The sequence below is a fragment of the Capra hircus genome, chromosome 3 (assembly GCF_001704415.2).
Source record: "Capra hircus breed San Clemente chromosome 3, ASM170441v1, whole genome shotgun sequence".
NCBI classification, from domain to species: Eukaryota; Metazoa; Chordata; class Mammalia; order Artiodactyla; family Bovidae; genus Capra; species Capra hircus.
The window spans coordinates 88775633-88799215 of NC_030810.1; the positions used below are offsets into that span (position 1 = coordinate 88775633).

At 47.3% G+C, this 23583-nt stretch overlaps 1 protein-coding gene and 1 long non-coding RNA gene across 4 annotated transcripts; one reads left to right on the forward strand and one right to left on the reverse strand.

Moving 5' to 3' along the window:
• LOC102177579 lies at positions 767–14017 on the forward strand. 2 transcript variants are annotated; one of them, XR_309878.3, is made up of 3 exons: positions 767–1950; positions 12445–12520; positions 13773–14017. It is a non-coding gene; the product is annotated as an uncharacterized LOC102177579 (long non-coding RNA). The 2 variants fall into 2 exon arrangements; XR_001295473.2 differs by lacking the exon at positions 12445–12520.
• ADORA3 (adenosine A3 receptor) lies at positions 2220–21946 on the reverse strand. 2 transcript variants are annotated; one of them, XM_013962543.2, is made up of 7 exons: positions 21263–21946; positions 11875–11981; positions 9022–9369; positions 6652–6718; positions 5822–5922; positions 5381–5439; positions 2220–3562 (listed from the first exon to the last, which is right to left on the reverse strand). In XM_013962543.2, exons 1-7 carry the CDS (start codon positions 21610–21612, stop codon positions 3548–3550), a joined length of 1047 nt encoding a protein of 348 aa, XP_013817997.1. In that variant the 5' UTR covers positions 21613–21946; the 3' UTR covers positions 2220–3547. The 2 variants fall into 2 exon arrangements, with proteins under 2 accessions (XP_013817997.1, XP_013817996.1); XM_013962542.2 differs by lacking the exons at positions 2220–3562; positions 5381–5439; positions 5822–5922; ... (1 more) ...; positions 9022–9369; positions 11875–11981 and adding an exon at positions 18260–19375 and having other exon boundaries at positions 21263–21866.

Below are 23583 nucleotides of genomic sequence, written 5' to 3' on the forward strand. Positions count from 1 at the left end.
GCTTCAAACATATGAAGAGACACTCAACTTTACTCTTTAAGATAAATCATAATTAGAGCTATAATTAGATGATAAGTTCTGTCAGTAAGATCCGCAAAATTCAAAAAGTGTGCTAACAAACTGGACAAGATTGTGGAGAACTAAAACACAGATATACTACTGGTGGGAGAGTGAGTTGATACAACTACTATGAAAGGCATTTTGGCAACAGCCAACATTTTAAATTCTGTTTCAAAGAATGTATCGTATTTAAACATGTGGAAGTCACCTATGTCATTTGAATTGCAGCATTCATCAAATAGACTAAAACTAAGTGAGGCTTGCTATACTCTAAACACTATTCTGAGTGCTTGGCATGTGTTCATGGAATCCCCACAAAACACCAGGAGGTCGCAGCAGTTATTATTCTCATTTTGGGTACAGAAATGGAGGCACAAGGAGGTCAAACAACTTGCCTGAGTCACACACGAATACTGAATCCATACCTGTATTTACATACGTTTAGTCTCTCTCTGTAAGAAACATCATTAATGGTTTTAGTAATTGCTATTTTCTGGGGAGGGGAACCTGATAACTGAGGGACTGAGGGGCCGAGGTGGGAAGAAGTATGTTTTCCTTTAAAAACCTTTTTTTGTAACTTTTGAAGTCCTTCATTTACCTTGTTGAAGATTTTCATAGAGCCTGATACCTAGTGTTCGCATTCCCCACCTGAATTCTAGACCAAGAGAGAAATAAGAGGACTCAGCAGACAGAGATCAAAGCAGCATCTTTATTACAAACATAGGAAAATATAAGCATAAACCCATAGCTGCAGAACCCTGAACTCCATGCACTAAGGCAAGTAAGCCCTGCCCCTCCCCACAACCCAAACGGCAGCTCAACTGCCCTCAGGAGTTGCGAAAGATACCGTGTGCTCTTGAAATCTGCACCCAAGGGATTAAAAAAGGAAGGGGAAGGGCAGAGCAGTCACTTCTGGTTCCTACTCCCAGACTCATTAGACAAATCACTCCACTCTGCGGGGGCGTCCCTCACTAAGGAGTGCCCACCAACGGAGCTCAGTCCACGGGGAGGAAAGTTTTTTCTACAAATCTCTCTTAAAAATACATTAAGTAATATTTTTGAGAATCAAGGTAAGAAAATTAAGGTTCAAAGAAATGAAATAATTTACCCAGTGTCTCCCAGCTAGTGAGCAACAGAACAAAATTTAAACCCTCTGACTTCAAATTCCTTGCTTCTGGCCTCCACCGCAAGCTGTCCCAGACCCCATTCAGTGGCAGAGAAACTAGAAAGGTCAAGTTAGATGATCTATTCTAGGGAGTATGTTCGCTCTCAGATGGAGCAGCTGCTCCTGACAGCTGGATATTGAGGGGAAGATAGAGGAAGTGAGAGTTGATAAAGGAAGGGCTCCCTCTGTGGAGAGCCGGTTTAGGGAAATAGTCTTGGGAAGAGATAGCAGTGCCACAGGGCGGTCGGCCGCACGAGGGCAGCAGAGCGCAGGAATGCCCTTTCCCCCGTGCTGGCTGTGTTGGTAGGGGAGGACTCAGTTTCACCTGAAACTGTGCAGACTTCAAACAATTCTACCAACCCTGAAGTTAGAAGCCACATCAGCTTTCCAGTTCAGGGCCAGTACCTTATGAACAGCTTGCAAGAAGATGTATAACCAGCGTCCTATGGCCACCCAATACATGAAACGTCAGATTAATTCCTCTTCCCTGTTTTATTGAAACTTCCTAATTTTAACAGCACAACCCTGCATTTACAAAGTCTTGATTTTTTTGTCTCCCTATCATGAAAAGTGGCACACAACTAGCCTTGCTGAAAGACGAAATGAGTAAATAATTGACCACAGATTCAACAAGTCTTTGGTATGGGGAGAAAACAGGCTGTGAACTCAACCGTGGAACCAGAACCAACCTGTAGGATTCCCAAAGGAAATAGTTTTCCAGATAGGTAAGTGTGCATCTTCCAAGATGTCTATGGATGTCTTCATCTGTCATGGAAAATTGGGGTCTGCTCTCTTGCCTTGTGTAGTAGGATGTCCTAACCCACCCAGCCAAGGATGGATTAAAGTGAAAGTGAAGTCACTCAGTCATGTCTGACTCTTTGCGACCCCATGGACAGTAGCCTGCACCAGGCTCCTCCATCCATGGGATTTTCTAGGCAAGAGTACTGGAGTGGGTTGCCATTTCCTTCTCCAGGGAATCTTCCAGACCCAGGGATCGAACCCAGGTCTCCCACATTGCAGGCAGACGCTTTACCGTCTGAGCCACCAGGGAAGTCCCAAGGATGGATTGCTGTTTGCAAAACCAGTGGGCTAGTGGCTTCTTTGTGCAAATTTAACACATGGCCACAGGAGAAGGATTCGGACTTTTGATGTTGTTTTATCTGGGACTGGGGAGGGAAGGGACTGGCTGAGTGGGCATTCAGAGGGTGGCAGGAATGGGGTCCCCCTCCCTACTCTTCCCATCAGCCTGCTTGTTGAGTAGCTTTGGGTTCCCTACCTATGCAGAGAAGGCTTAGGGCTGAAGGAACTGTGTTCTTAAAAGACTCTGTGAGAGCCTGGACCTAAACGTGCAGGTGTATATAGAACCCTGTCCCAGGCCTGCCCAGACGGGACGCCACTGTGTGTCCTGAGCATGGAGACTGGCCAAAACCCTCTCAGGAGGGACTGGAAGAGCAGGGATTTTATGAGGGCAGCAGAAGCAGTGGGGAGATTCCAGGGTCTGAAAAGCAGGAGACACACTCTAGGGGGAGAGAGGTGTAGACGTGCAGGTGGAAGCTAGGAGTGTAGGTAATCCTGGCATTCGTGACAGAATCACCTCACTTACACCCACAACTACTGATGCCCTTGTCTCGATTTGTTTCCTGATGTGAATGGATATTTCTCTTATCACACTTTGGTTTCTTACTGATCAGAAGCAGTGTCCATTCAGTCTGGTTCCCCATACAGTTTCCCAAACCGGTGGCAGTTTCCCAATCTTTGAGCCAAGAGACTCTGAGAACCTGTGATGTAGCCTCTCTCCCTTTCTTTGGGTAGAACAGCATGGAATACTAATTCAGAAGTAAACTGGAATATTATACTTTAAAACAAACTTTTCTGGAAATACTTTCCCAGTGATATCCTGAGAGAAGTTAGTCATACCTTGGAGTTCATTCAACACTGGGTCAGAAATTTATTGGCTAAGGAATACAGCAGAAGTGATCTTCTGGCCCCCTGATCAAGATCTGGCCCTCTTCTTCACTTTTGACTTAGTTGCATTAGAACTAAGATCTTGAGATGTTATCTGACTGTGGTGTTGCTCAGGAGTGGCCGAGCACAACCCCCTGACTGGGTCTGTTCTTACCTATCTGCAAATGATCGCTGGTGAGGTGAGAGGGGCCTTCAGAACACCTGAGATCAGAATCAGTCCCCAAGTTGTGGGCCAGTTGTCACGGTGATTCTGCTGTAACATCATTTTATTTATGAACTTAATAATAAAAGAAATCTTCAGCCCCATCTGTTCAGTGTGAGCCATTGCCTTTGGAGTCAGGACATGTGGAAGGGACGTCAAAGAGTTGTCTGCTTTGTTGGAAATAGAAAAGAAGAATTGAATTGAGATTTATTGCCTACCTCTGCTGGGTGTTTCTGCAGCAAAAGTGGGAAACTCGATCATAGGGGCTTCACAGGGGCCCAACACCAAAGTTTGTTTTCAGAGCAAAAATCAGATGTCATAATTTAAAGGTCATCAGCTAGTTGGCAGCAAAGCTTGGTGCGTGGGGCCTGCGTTCAACTCTCACCAAGCTCTGGTGACACAAATGCAGCTGACTCCTTCAGAGCCCAGAAGAGACCCTGACCCAGGCTGCACATTCCCATTGCCTGAGTGTGAGGAAGCTTGCCGTGGCTAAACCAGATTGTACAATGCCCTGCTAGATAAGAATTTGGGTTGGGTTCCGTTGCCTCAACTTTCATAGCCCATGCATCTCTCCTTTAGAGTACTTATAGTTGACAATTTCACGTGTGTGTGTGTGTGTGTGTGTGTGAGCGTGTGTCTGAGATGGTTTGCCTATCTCCCACTCTACTTCATAAGCTCCATGAAGATAGATGCTATTTCTTTGACTCAGCTGTGTATTCCAGAATCTGATATGGTCATTGTTTATTGAATGAATGAATGAGTGAATGAATAAAAAATCCTGGGGAGTATGGGGTCCTCAACTTATACAGAAATAAACAGACAAGTAATAAGTTGCCCTAGGTCATGCCTTAAAGAGGTGAAAATGGTTTTTGCAAAAACCTAGACTCCAATTGTGTCCCAAAGCGCGTGTGTGTGTGTTTAGTCACTTGATTATGCCCAACTCTTTTGGACCCCCTGGACTGTAGCCCAACTCCAATACGTTGGCCACCTGATGCGAATAACTGACTTATTGGAAAAGATCCTGATGCTGGGAAAGATTGAAGGTGGGAGGAGAAGCAGATGACAGAGGATGAGATGGTTGGATGGCATCACCGACTCAATGGACGTGAGTTTGAGTAAATTCTGGGAGTTGGTGATGGACAGGGAGGCCTGGTGTGCTGTGGTCCACGGGGTCGCAAAGAGTCAGACACGACAGAGCAACTGAGCTGAACTGGACTGTAGCCCATCAGGCTCCTCCACCCATGGGATTCTCCAGGAAGAATACTGGAGTGGGTAGCCATTTCCTTCTCCAGGGGATCTTCCCAACCCAGGGATTAAAACCCAAGTCTCCTGCATTGCAGGCGGATTCTTTACTAAGACCCCTGGGAAGCCCCCCAAAAGGTGTGATCTTTGGCAAAACCAAGCAAGATGTTGCTTTGTCTATATCCCACACCTCCACAGCTCTTAGGTGGCAAAAAGCCAGGAATGCTATGGGAGCCACTGCTTTGAATCCTTAGAGCTCCTGCTCTGGCCCCACAGCCAAGTTAGCACCAAGCTTTGGGTTTCAGATTTGTCTGGCTGTAGACCCTTGTGTTTCATCAACAGATGCTTCTGGTTTCTTTGTGTACTCTCGTTCTCTAAAATGTTGTTTTCTACATTTCCATACCCAGAGGAGGTTGGAGTCTGTTTTATAGTTATGCCCACAGTTTCTCCATTGCCCAAGGTATTTCTGTGGCTTCTGAGCATAAAAACAAACAAAAACCTATTAGCCAACTAGTGGCGCTTGGGTCTGATGCTGTCTCTACCCTGCGCCCACTTGAGAGGTTAGCCGATTCCCCACCTGGTGGCCTTGGGGATTCTGGCTTCTCTGAAGCGGCCCCACAGGAAAGATGGGCATATCTACACACCCTCTTCTGAACACAGTTCCTATGTTTAGGAACAGGGAGCCCTGCAGCTCAGGGAGCAGTGGGTATGGAACCCAAGATAGAAGAGTCAAGGAGGGAACTTACCAGCGGCGTGGGGCTCGCAGAAGCTTGGCTGGTTTTCTGGTTTCTCGTTAGGCCTTTACCTGCAATCGCCCAAGGGAAGAAGGAGGCACAAAGCCTAAGGGCCACTCCTCTTGGGCTTGTCCTTTTCCACTGCCAACCGCTCCCAGCCCTTCTTCTCAAGGAGACCTCTCTACGCCTGCTTGCCCGGGTGCCCCAGAAGCTCCCCAGTGTCTCAGTCCCCCTCCTCCCTGATCTGCACATGCCTCCACAGTGCTCTCTGCCACCTCTCAGGGTGCCTTTGTGACCATGAAACAGAATTGCCCTCAGCCCGTGGGCAGGCTGCATGGGAATCTGGGGGCCCAGGCAATAGGAGGAGGGTCGCATTCACCCATTTGAGAACTGTTCCTTGACCCCGTTCATTTTCCTCAATTTCCACCACCCCTGCCCCAAACTTCGACCTACCCGTTCTGTTCCTTTGGTTTCTCCTCCTTCGGGACAAACGACTGAATATGGAGATGAGCGCTAAGCCCGTGATCAGTATGCAAATGATGAGAATGAACATCCTGGAAGGAATCACAGACAGTATCCATATCTCTTGGAAGAAACCACGTTTAGGTTCTCTGCTCAGGATCCCCTTTCCTGGGACCCATCCCCTCTCCCAGCCCCTGCTCCCACCAAGTTCCAGCAGCCCCTGGAAACCAGATTCTTTTAGAGCACCCATCTCCCCCAGATCACACATGATCATACATGATTGGACCTGGGGTGGCTGTCTGACACCAAGCCAGGCCCAGCCCCCTCCTTGGAGACTAACATGGGAATGTGAAGATGCGGTCTTAGGCTGGGGGAACAGGAGGAAAGAAACTCAGCAGCTACAAGTGGACTATCTTCTCCCAGGGCAGAAAAAAAAAAAAAAAAGGAATATAAGAGGGCAGTAGGGAGAGAGAAGAAGCAAACACGCAAAAGAGAAGCAGATTGAAGACAGAGAGAAATCCTGATGATGCTCCCCATTTCTGAGTGCGGCCACATCTTGGCCCCTGCATTTCCTCAGACACTGCTTTCTCCTCATGATGAAATCTCTGTTTTAATCAAAGTAGCCAGAGGGCATTTTTGCTGCTTGCAATCAAGAGTCCTAAACTGTATTCTTTCAAAAGAAAGCAAACAGTCACACTGAAGATGGATAGTTCAAAAGAGGAGAAACAATACGCAGCTGGAAAGCAGAGGGTGCAAACCCACAGCCGTGTTGCATTGCTACTGCCCACCCAAAGTCCACTTGTCCCCTTAAAGTTGCTCACCTGGAGTGATCTGCCTTGTGGACAACCTTGGAAGCCCTGCAGCTTCTGTTCTTGTTGCCCGATAGGTCTGTGTCAGAAAGGATTTGTTGAGAGTCAAATGAGGCCCAACCTCAGGCCCTGCCTTTACCTTCTGCATCTCTGCGCCTCTGCGTACCCCTCTCTCAGTCTCCAGGAAGTGAGTGCCCTGGGGGAATACTGGGTTATGTTCACCTGCACAGGGCAGAGTGAGTGAAAGTCACTCAGTCGTGTCCGACTCTTTGCAACCCCATGGACTATACAGTCCATGGAATTCTCCAGGCCAGAATACTAGAGTGGATAGCTGTCCCTTCTCCAGATCTTCCCAACCCAGGGATCGAACCCAAGTCTCCCACATTGCAGGTGGATTCTTTTACAGCTGAGCCACCAGGGAAGCCCAAGAATACTGGAGTGGATAGCCTATCCCTCCTCCAGAGGATCTTTCTGACCCAGTAATCGAACCGGAGTCTCTGGCATTGCGGGCAGATTCTTTACCAACTGAGCTATCGGGAAAGCCCACACAAGGCAGAAGGAGGATGGAACAAGGAAGGGCTGAAATCCAGCCCATACATTGTTTGCCAAACCATATACCCTGCCATTGAGTTCCATGCACTGGGAGGAAGGGCACCTTTTCCAGATTTGCACGTTGACTAAATATGGCCCTTGGTTAGAGAGGCTGACAGCTGTGAGAGGGGACTGTCAGAGGCACCAGAGTGCCAGTCCTGTCCTTAAGGAACTGATCAGTTGGCAACATGATTGCCACGCTGTGTTTCTGACACCTATCAAAACCCAGCAAGAAAAGGGCCACCACAGTCACCCGCCTTGCCCCGTATGAGAAGATCAGGGGATGGGGTGTGTCTGTGTTTCATTTAAACTGAGGAGCTCATTTACATGGGACTTCTCTCATCCTGAGCCTAAAACTCAGGACAGACTACAACACTTAAGTAAAAGCAGAACCACTCAAAGTAGAAACACAGTGGATGTGAAGGATGTCACACTTTCAGTGAGATGTGTGCCAAAGAAATTACCAGCTGGTCAAATGTGAGCAAGGCTCTCCAGTATCAGGAGGAGGCTTCCCCGAGCCTCCCTTATGCCCTTTGCTATGTTTTCCTAATGGCATTGTCCTCTGATGAAGCTGGAAAAAGATTTCCCTTCTAATTTGTGTTTATTTATTTATTTTTGGCTGGGCTGGGTCTTCGTTGCTGTGAGGACTTTTCTCCAATTGCGGCGAGTGGGGGCTGCTCTTATTTGAGGTGCGTGGGCCTCTCATTGCAGTGGCTTCTCTTGTTGCAGAGCACTGGCTTCAGGGCTCATGGGCTTAAGTAGCTGTGGTGCCAGGTCCACGGTTTGTGGGATCTTCCCAGACCAGGGATCGAACCCGTGTCTCCTGCATTGGCAGGCAGAGTCTTATCCACTGAGCCACCAGGGAGCCCAAGACATCCCTTCTAGAAATGGAAATAGGAGAAGCCACAGGAGGGGGGAAAAAAAAGAAGGAAAAAAAGGTAGAGCAATGTGCCTGAGAGAGGTTTTCTGGTGTAAAGGGAGGTTTTCAACCTTGAACAGGACTTTGGGGAGCAAATGGAGCCCCTATCCCTTCTGCCTGGCCCAAAGGAGCAACATACTGGCTTCGACAGACTTGCCCCTCCAGGTTCCTCCACCCACGCCCTTCCAGCTGCCTCCAGGAGCAAAGTGTACCCCTTAAAAGAAAACATTGACCTCTTGGACCATACTCATCTCTGTATATCATAAAATTATTTAAGTGCGCAATTTTTGAGGGTGCTTGCCCGGGTGCCTGTGTGCTTGCTAAGTCGCTTCAGTCATGTCCAACTCTTTGCGACGCTATGGACTATAGCCCACCAGGCTCCTCTGTCCACAGGACTCTCCAGGCAAGAATACTGGAGTGGAGATCCCTTCTCCAGGGGATCTTCCAGACCCAGGGATCGAGCCTGCGGCTGTTATGTCTCCTGCATTGGCAGGCGGGTTCTTTACCACCGGTGCCACCTGGGAAGCCTGGCCAGGTGCCTAGTCCACTTTTTACAGCCTCAGCCACCTCTCAAGAAGTGAATATTCAAGATTCTTGTTCGCAAGGCAAAGTTCTCACACCGGTGAGCCACCCAAATCAGATGGCTGTGAGGGGAGAGAGGTCCTTAAGAGCACCCCTGGGGCCCAGGCACCCTCCTCTTCCCACAGATTCCCAGTTAATCGTCAGCACCGTCAGCAGCCACCCAACTCTGGAGGGGGAGAGGGACCAGGTTAACCCAGAGAACCGAGTTGGTGCTCAATGAGTATTTCCCTCACCAGCTCCCACCCACCTCCGTGGGTCACCCCCAGTTAGACCCACGACCGGTTCCTTACCTTGCCCGGACCAGAAACTGTCAGCGACGGCTCCTCTGTCATCGGTCACAACCAGCTCTGTAAAGTCCATGTCATCTCTGGCAAAGTCACGCTGGATGCCACACCAGTACCAGCCTGTGTCCTCCTTGGTCAGGCAGGACACAGTGACGATGAGCTGGTTTCCTGTGTCCCTCAGGGCCACGCGGTCGGTGCTGTTGGGTGTGAAGGCGATGATGTCGCAGTAGTCCCGGAAATAGCCTCGGCACCAGTACTTGGGGTGGTCTTTATAGTGGGTGTCGTAGCTGCAGATGGCGGAAGCTGTGTCCAGCACAAAGCTTTCCTTGACCTTCTCGTCCATGACCATGGCATCTGTGAAAACACACGCAGACAAACACCATCGTTCTTTTAAACACATCTCAGCCCCTGTACCCTGGAGGAAAATTGATGAAAGCATTGGAGGCAGATTTTTGCCTGTTTGGGGGTTGGCAACTAACTGTTAAGAGGTTGAACAGCGTTCCCCTGAAATTTATATCTGAAGTGGTAACCACCCAGTGCTTTTTAAAAAAGTCTTATTCATTTGTTTTTGGCTGTGCTGGGTCTTCATTGCTGCATGTGGACTTTCTCTAGTTGCAGTGAGCAGGGGCTAGTCTCTCGCGGTACTCGGGCTTCTCACTGTGGCGGCTTCTCTTGTCGTGGAGCACGGGCTCTGGGGCATGCAGGCTTAGGTAGTTCCAGCTCCCAGGCTCGAGAGCACAGGCTCAGGAGAAGCTGCATTGCTTCACAGCATTTGGGACCTTCCCAGATGGGGGACGGAACCCGTGTCTCCTGCATTCGCGGGTGAGTTCTTAACCACTGAGCCACTGTGGAAGCCCCACTCGGTACTTTAGAATGTGACTGTATGTGGATTTAGAACATTTAAAGAGGTAATGAAGTTAAAGCAGGGTCGTTAGAATAGGCCCCAATCCAAGCTGGCTGGTGTCCTAATAGAAAAGGAGATCAGGACACAGATAACAGAGGGGTGACTGTGAGGACAGTGAGAAGGTGGCCCCTGCAAGCCAAGGAGAGACCTCGGGAGAAACCAAACCTGCTGGCAGCTTGATCTTGGACTTGAGCCTCCATCACCGTAAGGAAACAAACGTCTATTGTTGCAGCCACACAGTCCGGCTTTGTTATAGGAGGCCTAGCTTGGAGAAGGAAACGGCAACCCACTCCAATGTTCTTGCCTGGAGAATCCTAGGGACACGGGGAGCCTGGCGGGCTGCCGTCTCTGGGGTTGCACAGAGTCGGACACGACTGAAGCGACTTAGCAGCAGCAGTGGCAAACTAACACAGCAAACGTGGAGAAGAAATTTTTCCCTGCTCTAAGAGCAGGTAGAATACATATGCCCCTCTGAAAGGCTTCAGGAGGCCACTCATGTTGTTTGGGGGGAGGGTTGAAGAGCCTGAGGCTTACTGTTAGAAGGTTCTCTGCCCCTAGCTCCTGCTCCCTGCCCCACTTCACCTTGGCACCCTTGAAAGGAAAGTAAGGAGGTTTGAGACAGAAACAAACTCACAGACATAGGAAACACTACAGTTACCAAAAGGGAAAGGACAGGGGGGAGAAAAAAATTAGGAGTTTGGAACCAACAGATACACACTAGTATACTTAAACAGCTAAATAACAAAGTCCTATTGCATAGTACAAGGAATTATATTCAGTATCTTGTAATAACCTATAATGAAAAAGAATCTGAAAAAAATATATGTGTGTGTGTGTGTGTTCACTTAGTTGCTCAGTTGTGTCCAGCTCTTTGTGATCCATGGACTGTAGCCCACCAGGCTTCTCTGTCCACGGAATTCTCCAGGAAAGAATACTGGAGTGGGTTGCCATGCCCTCTTCCAGGCGATCTTCCCAACCCAGGGATCGAACCTGCAGCTCCTGAATTGCATGCCGATTCTTTACTGCCACCAGGGAAGCCCCAAATCAACTATACTTCAATAAAATTTTTTTAAAAATTTAGAAAAATAAGAAGTAAGGCAGTTTTGAGGCTTCTGCTGGCTGTCCAGGACTGAAGACAGAGGCATCCGGTTCTGCTCTATCCTCAGGGGCTAAGAACTTCATGTTTCCTCTGTGCCAGACTGATGTGGGCACCTCTGTCATCTCAAGATGTTCATAAAAAGGAAGTCATACAGGCCTCATCCAGCTTGACGGTGGCTGGGGAAGTGTTTGACCAAGGAGATGAGATGGCTAAGAGAGCCCAGCCCTCCCTTAGCCTTCCAGATGTGCCTTGGGGCCCCTCCGTGCCGCCTCCAGAATAGCCTGCAGTGGGTGTGACCAGCCCACGGAGCAGACTCGTGTCTTGATGTCACTTGATAGGCTATGATATTTTGTTCTCATATGGACCCCATGAGAAAGATCACGTGATAGTTAGTCTACCAGCCTGGATGCTGACCCAGAGAGAGATGCAGTAACTTCAGAGATCACAAGGCTGGAGGAGGGCAGAGCTGGGGGCAGCCTGGTCCTCTGACCTTCTCGTCTTTGGGGTCAGGTATGTGCAGGAAAAGGGAAGTCCCATCCTCATATATCAGCACAAATGTTTTTAAAAGAAGAAGGGGAAAGGGAAGGGGAACTTACGCTGAGAATACAGGGCCCTCATTTTAGCTGAGGGTTTCAAATTCCCCACAACCCTCTTATCAGATTGAAGAACAAGGACTAATTTGGACAAGATGTATTATTTCACCACCTTTTATTTTCCCATCCAGCTCCTTCGGTGGCTTGCACTTATTAATAAGCAGGAACTCCAGGAAGGAAAGGAAAAGCACTAAGTTTAGAGTTAGGATGCACAGCCTCTGGGAAGCTTGGAGGTCTGGAGATGATCCTTCCCCATCTCTTACCTGAAAAGACAGTCAAAGAGAGCAGAATGAAGAGCCTCATGACTGGAAAGAAGTGAATCTTCAACTGGGATGACCAGATGGACCCAGGGGCCTTAGGAATCCTGGATCTGTTTAAAGGAAACAGATATCTTTGAGTTGAAGATGCTTTTATCCTGTTTGGAGAGACCAGGGAAAAGAAGGACCAACCAGTTAATCCAAGAAGTGCCGCTATGTACAGGTATCCTTGTTGTGCACTGCACAAGGGCGCTTCAGCAGGGGGAAGCCATTTGCAGACATAAGCTTACTTACAGAGTAAAATGATAAAATTCTGGGCTCCCTGGTAGAGCCCAAAACCCAGAAGAGCTCTCCCTCCTGGATACGTCTTCTCTGGCACACCAGGCACACTCAGGGCACATGAATCGAAACCATCACTGGCACACCTTCGTCTATGCAACTATGCCCTGTCCTGCACAGTGGTCCAGGTACCATCAAGGTCAGGCCTCTTGTCTTGTTCACCACTCTTGGAGGCCCAATTCCTATTTAGCTGAGAGGAAGACCAATAAGGAGATTCATAACTATCCTGCCTTCCAGGAGAACACTGCAGCCTCATCCAGGGAATGTGGTGAGAGGGTAGAGCCTGAAGCAGACATGCTGGCAACCGGAGCAGGTGAGCAGGTGAAAGTGTGGGTTCTGGGGCATCAAGAGCCAGGCTGCAGCCTGCAGACATCTTGAAAGCCTTCTTGGGACACATCAAGGCTGTCCATGCGATAGATGCTTCCCCTGATTCCACATGGGGCCCATATGGTCTGGCTACTGATCTTTAAAGTTTGAATTATGGAACCACGCTCAGGTGAATTTAAGCTGAATGCTTATGTATCACACCCAGAGCTAGCACTTCTCCTCAAGGGTTGGATGTGGTGATTGTCCAGGTTTTCAATAATGTCCGCTCCTGAGCAAGGAGAGCCTTTCTCTATTCGCACCAAGTCAGCATTGGGCCAGCAGCAGGCCTGCATCATGGGAGGGATTTTGCTTATATTGCCTCATTTATTCCTCAAGAAACCTTTGTGAGGTCAACAATTAAACTGCCAGGGGGACAAAATGAAGCAGCACTCTATAGATCCAAAGGGGCTTGAGAGACATACTCCCTGGAGGAGGGCACAGCAGCCCACTCCAGTATTCTTGCCTGGAGAATCCCATGGACAGAGGAGCCTGGTGGGCTACAGTCCATAGGGTTGCAAAGAGTCAGACATGACCGAAGCAACTGAGTATGCATGCAAGAGAAACATACTAACAAACTGTAATATATGGAACTTAGTAATAGGAGAAAATTCTGGATTTTGGGTCCTGACAGAAGCAAACAATTGAGAAAATTTGGATAGTGACTAGACAGATGATGATATTAAAAAATCACTGTTGTGGACGCAGTGGGGGAAGGAGAGAGTGGGACCACTGGAGAAAGTAGCATCGACATGTACGCACTACCATGTGTAAAACAGATCGCTGTATAACACAGGGAGCCCAGCCTGCACTCTGTGATGACCCAGAGAGGCGGAGTGGGGAGAGGGGAAGGTGGTATATGTATAATTGTGGCTGAGTTTCATTGCTGCATGGCAGAAACCAACACAACATTGTAAAGCAATTTTCCTCCAATTAAGAAAGAATTTTTTCAAGTGAGAATAAAAGAAAAGGAAACACTGTTACACTTTTTTCAGATGTGATAATGGCACTGTCATAGCCAGCCTCTAAGATGGCTCCTGATACACATGCCGCTGTGTGACTCCCTCCAGTCTTGAATCAAGGCTGGCCCAGGTGATCAATAAAACACGGCACAAGTGATGGCATATGGCTTCCAAGGCTAGATCATAGAAGAGGTGCAGCTTCCGCCGCAGACATTGTACTGCTTGCTTGCTTTCTTTCAGAAGTCAGCTGCCACATTGTGGGGACTCTCAAGTGGAACTGTGGAAAAGCCATGAGGAGAGGAACCAGCTTGCTAGACATAGACAATCCACCTTGAAAGTAAATCCTCCAGCACCATCAAACCTCCAGATGAATGCAGACCCAGCAACTTTGTGAGAGACCTCAAGCATGACCCGCCCAACCAAGATGCTCCTGAATTCCTGACCCATCGAAACTACAAGAGATAATAAAGAATTATCATGTTAAGCCTCCAAGTTTAGGGGTGTTTCATTAAATCACAATCAATAATTAATATTGATATTGTGGGGTTTCTTTAAGTATGCCCTTATCTCTGAGAAAACCCACATGTAAAACATTCAGAATTGCTCAGAGCTTGTACCGTGAAACCAAAGAAAGTGCTAACCAAAGAAGATTGTGCACAGATATCAGGAAAATACCTAAGACATGAAAAAGTAACATTCTAAAGCAATGACAGGCTCAGAGTGCAGAGAATAAACAGATGCATCTATTAGCATTCTGACTATTATTTGGTATAATTAGTTCTATTGCTCCCTCTTAGGGGGAGAATTAATTTTCACTCTATTTGATATGTAAATAAGAAAGTAAACAGGTAATAAGAATAAGCTACATTTTTTAAATACCTTTTAAAAATACAAACCAAAATGCTTACAAATGAAATAATTTCATGTCCAAAATTTCAAAATAATCAGGTCAAGTGGGGAGGGGCCATTAATGAAACAAGGTTGGCTGTGAGCCGATCATTATTAAAGCAAGATAATAGTTATACGAGCCTTTGCTATTCTAGTCTCTCCACTGTGTGTGTTTGAAATTTTTCATAATAAAAAGTAAAAAGCAAGAAAACAAGCAAAACATTGAAACAGATATTACTGGTCTCACTTTTAAAATAAGAAAAATTGAGGCTTAGTTTAAATAAGGCTAAGTTTAAATTCATACAGCTACTATAGCCACCATGCTGCTAAGTCACTTCAGTCGTGTTCGACTCTGTGCTACCCCATAGACGGCAGCCCACCAGGCTCCGCCATCCCTGGGATTGAGTCGGTTGCCATTTCCTTCTCCAATGCAGGAAAGTGAAAGGTGAAAGTGAAGTCACTCAGTTGTGTCTGACTCTTCGCGACCCCATGGACTGCAGCCCACCAGGCTCCTCCGTCCATGGGATTTTCCAGGCAAGAGTACTGGAGTGGGCTGCCATTGCCTTCTCCATAGCCACCATGAGCACCATGAGCTAATGCTAAATCTGAAAGAAAAAACTGCTGTCCATCACTCGATGATGCTTCCTCAGTAGTAACAAGACTGCAAAACTGTAGAGCACTTCAGAGATTACAAAGAGACTTTACATACTCCATGCCCACCGGGTGGCCGGGGCAAGACGCAACCCGACTTTTCTCATTCCCATCATACCCATTGTAGTAAGTAAGGGCAGAGTTTCTGTGGAAAACGTGCATTTAGTTCTAAGAAACAGAAGATACAAGTGGACCATGGCCAAACCATATATAAAAATAGAAGTCTGGCCCACAACCAGCCCAGGAAACCAGCCCCTTATCTATAGTAACTGGCCCAGGAAGCCAGCCTGATATAAACCAGACAGATCGGAAGTCAGACCATTATTTCTAGTAACAATCCAGAAAGCCAAACAATAATTCCTGTAACAATTGGACCCACATGGCCAGGGCTAGATGAATAAATGACAGCATCCCTAAGTTTTGTCCTGCTTCCAACTAAAGACCAACCCTAACTCACCACGCAGGATGCCCCACTTTTAGTCAGCCCACTGCGGTCTCCGCAGACCAATGGTCTCCACTCAGGGTGCACCTGAAGCCTTCTTTCTTCCCCTAGAAACCATCCCACTCTTCTCCTGCCTTTGAGACTCTGTCAGAGAGCAATGGGCAATGGTTTCCTGGTGGCTCAGAGGCTAAGGGATCTGCCTGCAATACAGGGAACCTGGGTTCGATCCCTGGGTTGGGAAGATCCCCTGGAAAAGGGAATAGCTACCCACTCTAGTATTCTTGCTCATGGGGTCACAAAGAGTCAGATATGGCCTAGTGACTAAATCTTAGTGGCTGACTCCTTCTCTCTAGAAAGCTCAGAATAAATAGCCTTCATTTGTTCTCATTTTGTTGGCCTTCACTAATTTCTACTGTTAATAAAAAGAAAAAAATCGGGTAAATAAGCGAGCTACTCAACATCTACATTTGGTCCAGTGAATCTGTGTGGAGGAGAAGGAGGAGGCAAACCTCGATCTTGTCTGAGTGGTCTCTTTACCTTTTCCTTTAAAATGCAAGCCTAACAGCCACCTTTGAGAATGTTTAGCTGAAGGGAGGAGCCAGGAGACAGACATGGGGAAACTCCTGTGACGCTAATCTCTAAACCTGAAACCAGGGTGGTTCTCACTACGTCTAGGCCAACTCCTCACCGGTGAGTCTTGCTTCATCTTTTTTGAGTTCACGCCCAAAGATACTTTACTGAAAGGCCTCTTCTGAGCTGGGAGAGCCCCTGAGCTCAAGAGATTCTCACTGACTCCCAAGATATGACTTCCTACAAGCCTTCAGTGGGTTTACTAAGCAATGAATATCAGAGAGGAAAAGAGAGAGAAGGAAGGGAGGAGAAAAGAGGGAAATTAAAGTTTTTCTGAAACTCAGGAGCTGCAGCTTTTCTGATGATACCACATGACTCAGGACAGACTGCTGCCTTCTTTTGAGAGAAACAGTTCCTTTAAATCAAGTCTTCCAAAAAAGGCATAGGTCAAATGTTGCTACAGCAACTGGGTTAGAGGCTGAGATCTAACCAGCATGTCCCTCAAGTCTTAAATTAGGCAAAGGTGAGTTGTTGGCAGACCAGTGTGCCAGAAATACTCATCGCCCCTGAGTAAACCCAAGGTCTCATCCTGGAGGAGCATTTTCACTAAACCATAACAATTAATTCAGGGGGAAAAGGCTGAAATCAAACAAAGGGATACCATTAAGAAAAAATTGGAGGTGGCAGAGACTTGCTTTTTTGAAACAAAAAAGATCCCCCAAAAAGTTTGATGGGGATCTTGTCGGGAACAAAGTCCCCTTCTATATCCAGGGACCCTCAGGAATGGGGGTGGGCGTTCCAGTCTTCTTCCTCTAACACAGGAGTGTGAATGGTACCAGGAAGTAGGTGACTGGGGTGACCAGCTGGGTTTGGCATTAGTAGAGAACTTTAAACATCCCAGACAGTGCTGATTCTGCCTGGGCTGACAAAAGGAGACACACGAACACTTCCCTGAAGTGAAATGTTAACAAGATAAATATGGTTATCAGGCTCTGGCCTAAGATTAGGGTCAAGATAATCTCTCAGGACTAGTTGAGAATTAATAAGAAGCACATTTTCGGTACACTTATCCTCTCCGATGTGGTTTAACTGAAATCTCCAGCTTGCTGTTCTCATCACGTTAATATACATACTGTATTGACTTGGGACTGAGAGTCCACAGCTGCAAATTTGGACTGCCTAATCAGAGAGCCACCTCCAAATTCCAGGGCCACACACAATGCCCAAAGGACATGACTAGCATTCTATTCCTGTCTGGTGTCCCAGCAGGAAACAGCAACTAAGGCAAAAAAAAAAAAAAACCAGCAGTCCTCAAGTATACAAACCATAGCTCGTACTCGTGATTCTGATAATTGTATATAAGGTGAACTAAGAGTCTGGGCTTTGTAGAAATTGCAAGTCCCGCTGCATGTCTAAGGATAGGTAGCAAGAATGTTGGGTTCTCCCATAAAGCAGGGCTGCCTTGAAATCCTGGTGCTCATACTGATTAATTATGTGATTGCGGACAAGTTACTTAAACTCTCTGCACCTCAGTTTTTTCTTCTGCAAAATAGAGATGGTAGTGAGGATGGCACCTTAAAGACAATCAGGACCAAAAGGGAGAACACATGTAAAATAGTACATAGCAAGTGAAAGTGTTCGACTTAGTCGTGTCCGACTTTTTGTGACCCCTTAGACTGTAGCCCACCAGGTTCCTCTGTCCATGGGATTTTCCAGGCAAGAATACTGGAGTGGGTTGCCATTTCCTTCTCCAGGGGATCTTCCTGACCCAGGAATCGAACCCGAGTCTCCTGCTTTGCAAGCAGACTCTTTACTGTCTGAACCACTAGGGAAGTATATAGAACATGCTCAACAAATATTAATAGCTGTCTGGTGTCTCTTTTTGCCCCTCTCCCATTATTCCTATTAAAATAAAATACCAGAGGAAATAATTTGAGTCTAAGAGAGAATTGTTTCTTCTCTAACCCTTGATGAATGGTTCAGAAAGCTGACAAGTACTCTGATCAGCCCAGGAAAAAGGAGCAGAGTGTGCTGGGGCCAGGCGTGAGGGTCCCAGAATTTACACAGTATTTATAGGAGAAGGTGTCACATGGCATCACAGAGCAAGCAGGCTGAGTGCCAGGAGCAGCCAGCTGGGTCTTCTAGCCCCAAGTGACCCTGACCCTCAGCAAAGAGTTATAAGAAAGTTAGTTATTATCTTTTATTCACTCAATACATTTACAGCTGAATCCAGAAAGTTAAGTCCCCCTTAAACGCCAGTCAGTCCTTGCATTCCCTCATCTCCCAGGCAACTGCTGGGAGCAGGGTCCTCTGCTTAGTTCCACAGTGAAGCCGAACTGAGTCACCATCACGTCAAGCCCGATCAGTCCCTTTTTGTCAGTAAGTCACTGAAGCATCCTTCAGATTCCATAACTTCTGTTCGAGGAGAAGACACGTAGCAGTGACAATGGAGCATTGTCCTCAAGTGAGAGGTATCCTGAAAAGGAGGTGTCCAGAAAAGACGGACATAAAAAAAAATGAATTAGAGAAAGAGGACATTGGGAAGGACATAGAGGCAGCCAGCCAAATGCTTCCCACATCAGTAGAAGGAATCAAAGACATGAGAGCCCCAACCCAGGTGGAAAGGCCCTCAAGTATCAATGCCGAATCTGAAGGTCAATGAGATGGACAGCCATCTTTCATGGATAGCTACTCAGAAGTCTGCTCAGTGCTTGGGTCCATGGACTTAGAGGGCTGGCAGATCACACAGGCTTTGAGGATCAAGAGATAGGTTTCCTTGAACTTCTTTATTTTATAAGCATAGACGATGGGGTTCATCATGGAGTTAGCATGGGAGAGCAGGATCCCCAGGTACAGCACAATCTGCGGCACTTGCCCATCAAAGTAGAGGATACAGTTGATGATGGACAAAGGCAGCCAGCACAAAGCAAACAAGAAAAGAACCAGTAATAGAGACTTGGCTGTCTTGAACTCCCGTCCATAGAATGCACCTGTCTCTTTGGAGCCAGAAAAGTTCTGACTGAGTCGGTTCCGGATGATGTAGAAGATATCAAAGTAGATGGCACACATGACAACCAGGGGAATGAGAATCCACAGGAAGAAGCTGAAGTAGACCATGTAATCCATCCTCATGACCGAACGAAATCGGCAGGGTAGGAAGGTGAGGTTTTCGTCTGCTGAGCTCAGTTTCATGTTCCAGCCAAACATGGGGGTCAATCCCACCAGGAATGACACCAGCCAGCAAAGGCCCAGAGCCAACCATATTCTTCTTTGCGTGGTGACTCTTCTGTATCTGTTTGCATGGAAGAGAGTCAGTGAGTTCACAGTAGAAATTGCTAATGGGTGGAGGGGCATGGAGCTGGACTGTTGGGATTCTATGGTGATTTCAACTAAACTCTACTGGATATGAGGACAAGATGAGCAGAGAAAAACCCAGCAAAGTTCTCTGGGCACTTTTCTAAAGAAGTACAATCTACAATACGTCAGGAGTATGTTGCCAGGGGCTTCCCTACTGGCTCAGTGGTAAAGAATTCACCTGCCATGTAGGAAATGCAGATTCGATCCCTGGGTTAGGAAGATCCCCTGGAGAAGGACATGGCCACCCACTCCAGTATTCTTGCCTGGGAATCCCATGGACAGAGGAGCCTGGCGGGCTACAACCCAGAGGGTTGCAAGAGTCAGACACAACTTAATGACTAAAGAACAGCAACAACATGTTCCCAGCAATTGGGGCTTGCATGCCCCTCTCACAGCGCCATTTCCAGCCCAAGAATTCTTCAGTTCCTGGGAGGTAAGAGTTACTGAAGTCTCCTAGGATCATCTACCTGAGAAGAAATAATCTGCTCAAAGCATGTTTGCCTGCTGCGTTCTGCACTATTTTTTTTTGCCTGTCATGCTGACATCCATCATTTAGACTCTGCCTCTCCCACACTTCCCCTCTATCTGTGCCTGTCCCTGCTTCTCTATGCTTTTCAAACACTTGGTGTTTGAGTTAGAGTCTATGGAGCTGCAAAAGTTGTGTTGAAGTTCTTCCAGGACCTTAAAAGACTCACCCAATCAGAAGTCACCATTTCTCCTTAAACTATTCATCCTGATAACATGCTACACAGACTACAAGAAGAAAGTGGATTTTATTAAGTACTGGCTATGTTCTCAGTAGACTTTCTCTCAATGAAACCTCATGACAAACCGGGACTATTTTTATGACAATCTCCATCTCATTGTTGGTAATGGTGAAAATCAGAGTAGCGACAGCTACAATTTACTGAGCACAGACTCTTCGTTGACATTTTTCTAAGAGCTTTACGTGTGCTAACTCACTTGACCTTACCAGGAAGGTGCGAGTATTATCCCCATTCTATGGGTGAAAAAAATGAAACAGACAAACAACTTGTAGAAGCTAAAAGTGGGGGAGCTGAAATTGAATGGAGGACAGTCTGAGTTCAGAGCATTGCTACACCGTGCTGAAGAACTAAGACACAGAAAGTTAAATAACTTGCCCAAGATCAGACCTCAAGATCTGAGATTTGAAGTAATGCTTGTTTGTATCCAAAGTCATCGGTAGCTCCTTCACCATGCTCTTTCCCCAAGAGAAGAGAGGAGCAACAAGAGACCAGTGTGATTCAGGACACCCGGGGAATTATTCATTTGGCAGTTTGTTCTGTTCACATGGTCACACGAAAAGTTGTTGCTACTTTCTGCAATGGAGAACTTTTTTGGTCCCCTTCGCATTATGGAAGAGGAAGCAAAATTACAATAACTTTAAAATAGCCTACATTTGTAAAGGACAGAACCACCAGTTCCTCTCTTTTTTTTTTTTCTCTCAGCTTATCTTATCATCTAGCATGTTTCTATCATTTCTAATAATCAAGAGCATTTTTCACTAATTAAAGATGGATCAAGTTTTTATCATCTTTAGCCCCTGCCCCAGGGGATATGGAGCAGGTACTCCTGTATCAGTGGGGTAGAGGGGATTGGAGGATTCCTTCATTCCTTGTTCCCAAGTCTCTGCTTATCATTGCTAAACGCTTCACATAGCAAATAGTGAAAAGAACCACTTTTGAGCTCAGAGGCCAATTTGGATTTGTTTCCACTTAAAAAGTCTTGGATCTGGACTTGTAGCTGCATTTCCCAGGCACTTCTATCACCACCCAACACCACTTCCCTTTAGGCAAGTTACCTGACTGTGAGCTTGACCCGCAGGTATCGGTCCACAGCAATGGCTAGCAAGGACATGATGGATGCGTGGGTGAAGATCAGCATCAAGCAGGTCATGAAAAGGCAGCTATAAAAGTGGATTGTGACACCCAGGCTGATGACAATGGCCAGAGGCATAACCAGCACCCCGACAGCAATGTCAGCCAGGGCTAGGGAGACAATGAAATAGAAGGTGGTGGTCTGCAGGCTGGGGTTCAGCTTGACCACCCAGATGACCAGCACGTTGCCCACTATGGCGCAGAGCCCGATGAGGATCTCCACAGTGATGTAGGTGACACTGGTCAAGGACACGGCAGTGCTGTTGACAGGCATCTCGTTTTCCAGGAGAAGCTTCCCAGGTGAGTAGTGTGCCAGCAAGATCCGTGTGGGCCAGTCCACCTAGCTCTTGCCACACATCCTGCCAGAGGTCCAGCCACCGTCCAGAACTCACAACTCACCCATTCCTTCTCTTCTCTGGTGGCACCCTGTCTCCTTAGAGAGATTCCATCACAGGGCCATCATTTCCAGCCCTGACACAGGCCACACATCTCCAAGCTTGCAGAAGTCTGGGGAGGACAGTTCTCTGTGACGGAATGTGAAAGTGCAGCTGCTCTTAGTTCCCCTGCCCCTGGAGGGCTACCCAAGCTCCATCAAGATAAGCAACGCTCTTTAGTGATGTTTCAGGAAGTGAGATGGGCCAAGAGGAAGCACAGAGCTAGGAACACTCAGCAAGAAGACAGAAAGAAGGGGTGGAGGGATGTTCACAGCATGGAGAAGCCTCAGCATTTATTTACTCAGGGACTAGATAAGAATATCACACTGGGTGGGGGAGGAACTGGGAGCACTGACTATATACCAGGAAGAAGGCTCTCATCAGACACAGGTTCTACCGCCATGCTGACCTAGGACTTAAGGGCCCTCCAGAGCTGTAAGAAATAAATTTCTCTTGTTTTTAAGTCCCTTAGACTCTAGTATTTGGTATATCAACCCAGATGACTAAGACAGCGTATAACAGTTAATACGGAGAATTCAGTCACATAAGTTGACCCTGTTGGGCATGGCTGAACGTGGCAATACATGGCAAGCCTTTGTACTGGAGATCTTTTGCCAAAGGGACAAACTAAGATTCCCTGTGCAGAGGAACAAAACTTCAGCACCTCCCATAAGCCCCGTAAGCATCACACCTGCTGACCCTCAGCTCCCCTTCTCAGCCCACTCACTGTGGGCTCACTCACTCTAGCAACCAGCCTGTATCAGATCTATTTGAGGGACAACAGGGATGACCAGCAACACAGAAAAGAGGGAAAGAGCACCACGTGCACGTAATCACATGGCAGACCTCCTGCCCCAAGCGCTACCCCCACCCTGCAAAAATAGCTACGAATTCTCTGTACTTATGTTGTGCACCATCTTAGGCATTTGGGCTGATACACCAAACGCTAAAGCTGAAGTTGCTCACCTGGTTTCAACTCCTGGGAATCAGACACTTGAAATGCAATTGTGATTTGGAGTCCACCCTGATGGCTCAAACTGTAAAAAATCTTCCTGCAATGTGGGAGACCTGGGTTTGATCCCTGGGTTGGGAAGGTCCCCTGGAGAAAGAAATAGCAACCCACTCCAGTATTCTTGCCTTGAGAATTCCACGCACAGAGGAGCCTGGCTGGCTCCAGTACATGGGGTCACAGAGTCAGACACGACTGAGCAACTAACACTTACTGGTTCAGGGATTTCTCCATGCTGCCCAAAAGGGTTATTTAGAGAGCCAGCAAAAGGAACAGTTGAACCTAAGTCCACACTGTGGATTGAAGGATTTATAGCATTTGCCTCTAAGCACCAATCTATGGAGAGCCACAAATCAGATTCGATCATCACAGGAGTGCTGTTCCGGTGTCTACTAACAAACACCTTTCACTGGGGCATGGGTGAGATGCCTCAGCATGGGGCCTGCCAGGGTCTTCTTAAGTTGTTCTGCTTCTGTATCATCCATCGATAGCCTACCCCAGCTGCATCCCAAGTCTGTCTGGCATGCTTTGCTCATTCCTGCTAGACTTGCCACATATCCCTGAGCAGACACCCCAGGTAATAAGGGGCAGCCCTCTTCAACTGCATTTCTGTTGCCCCAGCATTTTCCAGCATTAGCTGTGCCTGCACCCCTGCACTTTGGGAATGCGAACAGTGTCGCCAACCTCCAACATAAGTAAGTAAGTAAGCCACTCGGTCGTGTCCAATTCTTTGCCACCCCATGGACTATACAGTCCAAGGAATTCTCCAGGCCACAATACGGGGATAGGTAGCCTTTCCCTT

Bases quoted from the DNA above. Each gene is read 5' to 3' on its own strand.
- ADORA3 (XM_013962543.2), bottom strand. From the start codon at position 21,612: ATGCCTGTCAACAGCACTGCCGTGTCCTTGACCAGTGTCACCTACATC. The intron at 5,923-6,651 runs GTGAGCAACTTT...GATTCCTTCCAG, and splicing joins CACAAGGCAGATCACTCCAG to GATGTTCATTCTCATCATTT. The intron at 5,440-5,821 runs GTAGGTCGAAGT...GGGCGATTGCAG, and splicing joins AAACCAAAGGAACAGAACGG to GTAAAGGCCTAACGAGAAAC.